Source organism: Chanos chanos, chromosome 2 (genome assembly GCF_902362185.1).
Source record: "Chanos chanos chromosome 2, fChaCha1.1, whole genome shotgun sequence".
NCBI classification, from domain to species: domain Eukaryota; kingdom Metazoa; phylum Chordata; class Actinopteri; order Gonorynchiformes; family Chanidae; genus Chanos; species Chanos chanos.
The window spans coordinates 54,078,098-54,086,891 of record NC_044496.1 but is presented as its reverse complement, the minus strand read 5'-3'; the positions used below and the strand labels follow the sequence as shown (position 1 = coordinate 54,086,891).

The following is an 8,794-nucleotide window of genomic DNA, read 5'->3' as shown; positions in this document are numbered from 1 at the left end:
GTAGTTACTTAAAAGTTATTGCTAAATTATGCAAATAAGTTAATCCTCGCTGTGAAAAACATCCTTTAGTTTTTTTCCCGTGTATTTACGTAGCTTAGCGTTTTGCCTTTGAATATCAGCTGTGAGCTGACTAATTCAGTCCGCTAAATTAACTTTATCTAACTAATTAATCCCTAACTATGTACTTAGACTCACAACAAACTTTCTCCCTTCGTGGGCACATTCGACTGTGTAGTCTTTCAGGGAAGTGGGAGAGTAGCTTTGAAACGCCTAACTTGTCAAATTGACGTGGCTCTTGACCAATCACCACGGAGACGAGCGCACAGTCCGTCACAGTAAATAGATAGTTGTAATTTTCAACAAATTTGATACCGTTTAGCGCATCGCCTTGCTCAAAGATAGATTTATGAAACAGTGTTATATAAATAAATGAATGAATTCACTTCGTAACTTTAAATAGGCAAAACATAATCACTAATCAGAACCTTATCAAATAAATGAGAACGTTTCAATTTCACTCGTAAGATCCAAACTGAATGTCTGCATTGAATGAAGAACATTCTTACTTAAGAGAACTGTATTTTTCAAATCCATCCCCAAATTAAGATCCCACACCGTTGAATTTACGGGCAAAACATTTCTGTCTGCGCATGGGGGTGCTCTGACATTTTCTCCATTACATAAACTTGATGAACCTGTACCAAAGTCCATGTTATTTATTTATTTATTCATTCCTTTATTTATGAACTTATTTATTGGCCAAACGTGCAACTAGCTTTAGAATGAACTTCTTTTGTAATCAGCATTTCGAGGCTTCCTGAGACACTTCAGTAATCTTGTACAATACTGTTTACTGCATCGCCACAACACTAACATACATACGACTTCGTCTGGTTGAGTTTTACTAAACAGTGATGTTAAGTAATACCGTGAACAACTACACAGGCTTGAGTTAGATTCAGATTCAGTAGAATCAGTTCAAGTATATCAATGAAATTCAAGCCATTAATACTAAATCTTTCAGTTATTCCTCTTCCATTACCTGCATTGACTAAGTTGAAACTACATTAAACTGAAACATATCATGAAATTACAGTCTGTTTGGTGTGTCTTTGTTTTCTTTTTGATGGCTCGGAAATTTGTTACCTTACAAAATAATTATGAAGACCTTCCTTGCTGGCTCCACACGAGAACTAAAATTCCTCAAGCAATCTTGACAGCCACCAAACCAAGGCGGTGAGCGTAAGGGGCGTGTATTTGAATGCCTGACAAACATGCTTTTTGCAGTATGCAACGTCACTCGCATGATACGTCTTGGCCAGAGAGATTCCGCTAGCGTACGTTGCTCAGTAGGAGGAAGGCTTGAAAACACACGCTCTTCATAATACTTTTCTCCCCACATCCAACAGAGCAACGTGACAGAGATACAATAAGATTGGTAAGGACTTGAAATGTGTCGTTTTAACTTAAGATGATTGAATCGGTGCTTTGTTAAAGATAGGGCTAGCAGGCGGAGTAGTTCTGCCAAGTCCCTCCGTTTTGGAACCGTATGTAAATTCACCGCGTTTGGCGGTCTCCACACTGAAAGCGGGTAAAATCAACGCGCTACAACCAATCTGGTATGAAATATTGAAGAACGAGTGGTACATCATCTGAGAGTTTTTTTTTTTAGAAAATTAAATTATAGTTACGCTTAACACTCTCTTGTTTGACTGTATATCCTGTGACTTGGGCCTCACGCGGGATGTTCATGGAAACATCGGCTCCCCATCTCTTCACTGATTTAGGGGCGACGCACCCCCTTTTTATTTATATGTGGCATGGAATTCAGTGGCAGATCGGAAAGTGAAACCGTTCTAATATGTGAACGATCTCATTTAAACAATAGTTCCGGGCCTGTGAATCCGTCCCCCAAACTATAAGTACAATATGTGTGTTTTATTTTAAAGCTTAAATTGTCTCTGGAAGACTTTGTAACCATGTTCTCAGCTGTTTGCTTGGCCACAGTGCTTACACACTGAGCTGCGTTGCTTTCAGTGTTGCTGCTCGTCACTGCTACTGAAGTGTAGGCTAGTTCCTGAGCAATCATGGCAGCTACATACGGCCGCTAAGGCGTTGCAGTGAATCTATTGCGACTGAACAATAATTTCTCGTAAATATGGTGGAGCTGTAACTTAACAGCAAGATTATAAATGTATGAATGTTCTTTCTGATTTCGATTACGACGATCCGAGGTTCTTTGAATTGAGAAAACTTTACACAGCTACGCACCACCGTCGCAGTGGTTCTGTCTCCCAATATGCTACCCTTCACTTTTATATTTCGTGTGTGAATATTCAAATGTACAATTTTTCTGACGATGAGCATTATTGTTTGTTCCTCGAAACGTTTGTGACGCAGTGGGCTTGCTCATTCATCTTGGTTATTTTTTATCATGTTTCTTGAAAATGCTAAAAGAGGGGAGCAGTCATTTTATGAAAACTTTGCTGTTACACATGCGAAAACATTTACTTCTATTGTGATACATCGGCGTTCCTCAGTTCTAAAGGATTAAGTGAAATCAAATATTGTGTATTTTCAAGTCCCAACCATTCATTTTTATGACAAAACTTAAACATTTTGAAACCACCAGGCCTTGTGGTTTCTTGTAATTGTCGCTTTAACAGATCATTTTCATTGTTTAATTGTGATCAGTTTTCATTATCTAATTGTCTTCATCCCATTGGTCCTTCTGCATTATTGGCACTTTTGCCCTGTATCAAGTATTGAACTGTTCCTCATCTTAAACTCTCATCATAATTGAAGCTCTCTCTCCCTAAGTATTTTGTACAATTAGTAACATAATTTTAGATTCCATATTGTGAATAGTTTGTGAAACAGGAGAATTAACAAATAATTGCGTGTACGCCATGCATTGACCTTAAACCTCTGTTGTAGCTCCGAAGGCGGACGTTTTTCTTTATGTTCCTCACGCACCGCCCAACATTAACGTGAAATCAGGCATTCGCGGTCATGTAATGTTTCATCCTCAATTCTGGACAAGTTTAAATACGTACCTGTCGAGAATATGCGTATGCAACACAATGTATTATATTCTCTATTGAAAGGTCTGTTTGGCAGTCAATGAGTAGCCAGTGTTAACAAGCCATTCTCAAACTGCGACTTTGTTCATTTGAATATGAACTTGAATGTTTCCTCATTTGAATATCAGTTCTCAGGATTTTGCTTGTGTTTACACGAGTACATTTTTTTTTTTTCTATCCACTTCATTTTTCAAAGGAAGCACGAATTAATTCACATTTCTCTTAACAAGGTTCTTTGCAATCCCTCCCTGAGAAATAATGAATACAAGTCTGATATTGTTACACAGGTAGAGTTATTTACCCGATTACCCTTAATTCAGGAGCGAATCATCTCTCCTCAGTGGTGCTCGTTTGAGACACAGTCACCGAGACATTAAGAAGGAGCAGAGAGAGTGAAAAGCAGAAGATTTGGCCATGTCTGGACAGAGGAAGGGGGCAGCGGCACGCTTTAGAAAATGCGCCTTCTGCAGAACCAACCGGGACAAGGAGTGTGGACCGCTACTGGTTTCAGATAACCAGAAGGTGGCAGCCCATCATAAGTGCATGGTGAGAAAAATCAATAACTGGTTGGATTAACCGGTCAAATGGAGATATTTATATTTCTAAAAGAAGTATTGCGTAATGATTTTTGTCCTCCAAAATATTTTTGAAAAATTGTGCTCATTTTGAATATTCTGTAATAGTAATTTCCCCAATGTTTGGAAAACATCATTTCCTTTAGTTATTCCAGCAAAGGAAACCACACAGAACTTTACGAGACATAGAGACATTATAACATAGGCCACTGAAGTACCAGTTGCGCTGATATAATTACTGTCAGTCCTTTGTATAGTGGACAGAAAGTGTTTTTAATGCCTTCGAAAAAAAATGACCTCCTAAAATATATCACTGAACTTCAGATGATGTCTCTTAAGATTTTTATTATATTTTTTTAATTCTTTTTAAATAATTGTTCTTCACAGCTTTTTTCCTCAGCCTTGGTGACCTCTCACACAGACAGCGAAAACATTGGGGGATTTTCCATTGAAGATGTGAAAAAAGAAATAAAGAGAGGAAACAAACTGGTGAGTGTCAGAGACGGTTTCCGTTTCTGTCGCTTGGATCAATGGGTCCTCAGTGAGTACCTGTGATCTCCCTTCTCTCTCTCTCTCTTATAATTCTCCCCTTTTTTCCCGTCTCATCTCCGCGTCAGATGTGTTCGTCCTGTCATCGGCCCGGCGCCACCATCGGCTGCGACGTGAAGACGTGTCGGCGGACGTACCATTACTACTGCGCCCTGTGGGACAAAGCCCAGACCAAGGAGAACCCTTCCCAGGGCATATACCTGTAAACACCATCAGCTCTCACAGTTCTGTTGTTGTATCTTCATCGTAGATCGTGCCGGACGCTCTCTAATCTTGACTTGTAACAGATTAGTTTTTTTTTTTTTTTTTTTTGACTGTCGTTTTCCGACGCTCATCATTATCGATGCATCTTTATCTGCTAGTAAACAGCCTTGGCACAGTACCCAAGATTTCTCTCTCTCTCTCTCTCTCTTTTGCCTCGTTCCATGAGGTCTTTTAACCGTTTCCTTCTGCTTTCATATCTGTTTGCAGCGTTTATTGTCGCAAGCACCGGGATGCCTCTCAAGATGCCAGTGATGGTAATAATCTCCTTTTCAGATGATTTGACGTGATCTCGCTTCTTTTCGTTCACCTTCACCGTTTCGCATCTTGCATTCATTGAGTTACGACGAAACATATTCGGCTGAAACCGTTTCCCCGTTTTCCTCAGATGAACAAGGTGTAGCAGCCAATGACTCAGACTCCTCTCCCCCGCGAAGCCGAGGACGGGGACGTTTTGAAAAGGGGCGAATCAAAGGCGTGTCACGTGGCCAATCAGACGACACCCGCTCCACCTCCTCACAGGGCATGGACGACACGGAGAGTTCTTCACATGTAAGACTGTGCATGCCGGGCATCTCATTGTCTTTCTCCTCCAGTGTATTTTGTTGATTAGGGTGGACTTAACAGGAATCTCAGAAAATAGTTTAAGTGTTGATGGAATGCCATGTGGTTTCCTCTCAGATTAGAGTATGGGGTTTTTTTTATTGCCTAATTGGGCTTTCCTTGACTAGCGCTGTAGTACTTTAAGCTTTGTGTTAATTGACTGTGTCCTGATATTTATTGTTCGATTTGACAGGTGATTTATACCTAATGCTGATTTGCTATGAGGAGTTGGTTGCAGTCTGTCCTCACGCTCTGTGTGTGTGTGTGTGTGCCTGTGTGTCTGTCTGTGTGTGTGTGTGTGTTCATGTTACAGCGAGACAGGTCTCCTCTGAGGGGCAGCCCCAGCGATTCGGGCTTACGCTGTGGTTTCTGTCACGCCGGCGAGGAAGAGAACGAGACACGAGGTGTGCTTCATGTTGACAACGCTAAAAAGGTTGCAGCGCACTATAAATGCATGGTGAGTCGCCCGCTAACCCGGCCTGTTCTGTTTGCCCTTGAGTTTGGATTCGGCGAGACAAATATATTTGTTTCAAGTCATGCTCTTTTGTCAGTTAATCTACAAGAGACGCAAGAAGTTCACAAAGCTTGCTGACGTAATCGCCTTTAAATGTTTTTTGTATGATTCCGAACCATAGAATTCTCCCAGAAGAGTTTTTTTTAACCTTTGCGACCTTTTCTCTGTGATCTCTCTGCGGCAGCTCTTTTCCTCGGGAACCGTCCAGCTCACCACCACGTCACGAGCCGAATTTGGAAACTTTGACGTTAAAACAGTCATACAGGAAATCAAGAGAGGAAAGAGAATGGTTAGACGTTCAGTCAATTATTGATGAGGTTTAGACTTTATGTAGTTTTTTTTTTTCTCTCTCTCTCTCTCTATGTCTTTGTATGTTGTAAGTGAGTTAAACGAGCTTGTCTCACACTTAGACATGTAACTGAGCTATGGACGAGCGGAGGTTGTTGAGTTCTGTTTGTGTGTAATGTTCGTGAGCCTGTATAAAACGTCCATTAATATTCATTACTTTTTTTTTTTTTTTTTTACAGAAATGCACCCTGTGTTCCCAGCTTGGGGCCACCATTGGGTGTGAGATTAAGGCCTGTGTGAAGACCTATCACTATCACTGCGGCCTTCAGGACAAGGCCAAATACATAGAGAACATGGCCAGGGGCATCTACAAGTAAGCTCAAATGGACTGAACTCTAATGTAGTTAGAACAACATCAGCACGACATGCCACACTTTCATCTTTCATATTTTTCATCTTTCATCTAACATACATTTGGTAACTTGGTAACCAGTTGTCCTGTATCTTCAAAAATCTTGTCCGTTGGCTAGAAAGTCCCAGGAGAACGTTTTGTAAATACATATTTTTTTGGACATACTTCCCAAAACGCTGTTTTATTTTAGTTGTACAAATCCATGGGGAAAAGAGAACTGTAGCTGTAGCAATGTGAGAGGGAGGCTTTCATGAGTCTCTCGTGTTTCCAGACAGTTTTTCTTTCCAGGCTGCTCAAAAAATATAAATGTTACATCAGACCAGTTTGTTAAAGTGAAAATGTGCTGTAGACACTGTTAAATCATTCTAGTCAAACCAATTTCATGCGACCTGAGTGGACTGTAATCAATCCTGACGTCATCCATTGAGTGTACAAATAAAATGACGCGTTTGCTATACTAGACGGTTAAGAAATGTGAGAAATGCCTTATCGGAGAAAAGATATGAAACAGAGGAGCGCTGGTAACTGAGGACTGATGACTTTACAGGCTTTACTGTAAGAACCACAGTGGGAATGAGGAACGGGATGAAGAGGATGAGGAAAGGGAGAACCGTAGCAGACAGAGGGCCGCTCACGACCACAGTGGGACGGCTGCTCCACCCCAAGTCAACGGCAACTAGGTAACGCACCTGTGACCAATTCCAAAGCTATTTATATGGTGATCTGATGAATGTAGAATTAGTGTTTCACAGCGTAGCATCATTTGAATTGAAACGGTGCGCTTGTGTGGCAAGGTCTGTCATACTGTTGGTGATGAAATTTATGGCAAGTCTTTATTTAGCTTCTGGGAAGATAGGCATGAGCCAACAGCTGAAAATACCATTTTTCTGCTTGAAAGGTTTTAGTGTTAAGACAGGAAGGTACTGGCCAAGCCCCGTGGCAATCGAAGGTGGTACGGATGTAGACCTGACAATTAAAACGACATTTTGACTTTCTTTATTGTGATGCAAGCGTTATTTAGACTCTTTTGAGTGGATCTATCCAAAATAATTCGGATTGTTATCTGTCTGTTTTCTTTTCTGAACAGATGATCGATGGATGATGGGCGGGGGGGGCGAAGGACGAAGCAAACTCGGAGGATCAAGGATGAGAGATATTTTTGTATTGTGTTTGATCTAGAAAAAAAAGGGGCCAGCTCTCTTACTATCTCCCAGAGTTCCCTTGTATCCTGTCATCGAAGCAGACGGGATCATCACCCACTTTGTCAGCAAGCAGATGCGTTATGTCTCCTTTCTGGGGTTTTTTTTTTTTTTTTTTTTTTCATGGACAACATATGAATATGACGGGGATGTCCTGTTCAGAGCAAAATGCGTAAATTGCTGACCAAAAGTAAATCGTAGATGACTGAGAGCTTTTCAGTCGACACAAACACATACAGTTTCGGAAGAGCACAGGACTGAATCCACAAAAGGTGATTCACACTGCGTCTGCTCGTACTGTTATGCCCTCACCTTCATCTTTTGAAAAAAAACAAACAAACAAACAAAAAAAAAACAACCTCTTCTTCTTCGGAAGCCGTGATATTGAGACTGCCTTCTGATTGCTTTTGTTTTGTCTTCTCTTCTAAATCATGAAGTTCAGTAACTATCACTGTAATTTTCTGTCAGTTTTCTTCTACTGTTTTATTTTTTCCTCCTCTTGAAACATGTATTATATTTTACTACCTTATTATAATCATTAGTAATACTGGATATCCGTGGCTTCCTTTATAGACTGAGTCAAGATTAAAGATCATTGGCTAGCATGCACTTTTCTTTACTTTCGCTCTGCTGGTGGTTATTTGATCAATATGCAAAAGACGTTTTTTCTAGGGGGGGAAAAAACCTCAAACTACTTCTGCCCATCAATTTAAAAAAAATGGTGTTGCTTTACTGAATTTTTTATTCAATATTTGTCCACTTGGTGGCAGCAACCTATAAATTTTCTGCACGTCTAGTAAGATGGACGAAAAGAAGTATTGTACCATTGATTATACATTGTGTGTGTGTGTGTGTGTATAGATATATTATATGGGAGGGGGTGTATGTTCATCAGCCTGCTGTCTTTTATTTAGAGTTTTAGCTCTAAATACATTTTAATTACTGAAATTTATCTAGTTTCTAAAACAAACCTATGAAATGCAACCTTTTTCTGACTGAAGAATGAGAGGCAAAAAAAAAAAAAATTCAACAAAACCAAATTTCTCTAGAATGATTAGTTAGAAATAATTAATTCTTCATACTTCATTTTGACTTTGTTCAATGTACTGATCCTTTTTTTGTGGGTCACCATTGAGTTTAGCACTGGGAGATTTGTGGGTAATCTATGGAGGGAAGGTCTCCCAACGCACTGACTGGTGGGTGTGGAATGTTGCAGATCTATACGGGCCTTGCTAACTTTGGTTGCTAATGTCAGGGAGGTTACTGAATGAGAGGCCCTCTTCGGGGGAGGTTTTTGCCCTGCAGTGGAC

At 40.3% G+C, this 8,794-nt stretch overlaps 1 protein-coding gene across 1 annotated transcript; it reads left to right on the top strand.

Annotated features, from left to right (window-relative positions):
* Positions 1-1,353: 1,353 nt before the first annotated feature.
* On the top strand, positions 1,354-7,429 carry phf6 (PHD finger protein 6). The gene is made up of 11 exons (XM_030766501.1): positions 1,354-1,438; positions 3,425-3,629; positions 4,046-4,147; positions 4,276-4,409; positions 4,679-4,725; positions 4,857-5,020; positions 5,385-5,528; positions 5,770-5,874; positions 6,113-6,246; positions 6,833-6,965; positions 7,373-7,429. The coding sequence occupies exons 2-10, from the start codon at positions 3,498-3,500 to the stop codon at positions 6,963-6,965; spliced, it is 1,095 nt and encodes a 364-aa protein (XP_030622361.1). The 5' UTR covers positions 1,354-1,438; positions 3,425-3,497; the 3' UTR covers positions 7,373-7,429.
* Positions 7,430-8,794: the final 1,365 nt, after the last annotated feature.

Bases quoted from the DNA above. Each gene is read 5' to 3' on its own strand.
- phf6 (XM_030766501.1), top strand. From the start codon at position 3,498: ATGTCTGGACAGAGGAAGGGGGCAGCGGCACGCTTTAGAAAATGCGCC. The intron at 5,875-6,112 runs GTTAGACGTTCA...TTTTTTTTACAG, and splicing joins TCAAGAGAGGAAAGAGAATG to AAATGCACCCTGTGTTCCCA. The intron at 6,247-6,832 runs GTAAGCTCAAAT...ATGACTTTACAG, and splicing joins ATGGCCAGGGGCATCTACAA to GCTTTACTGTAAGAACCACA.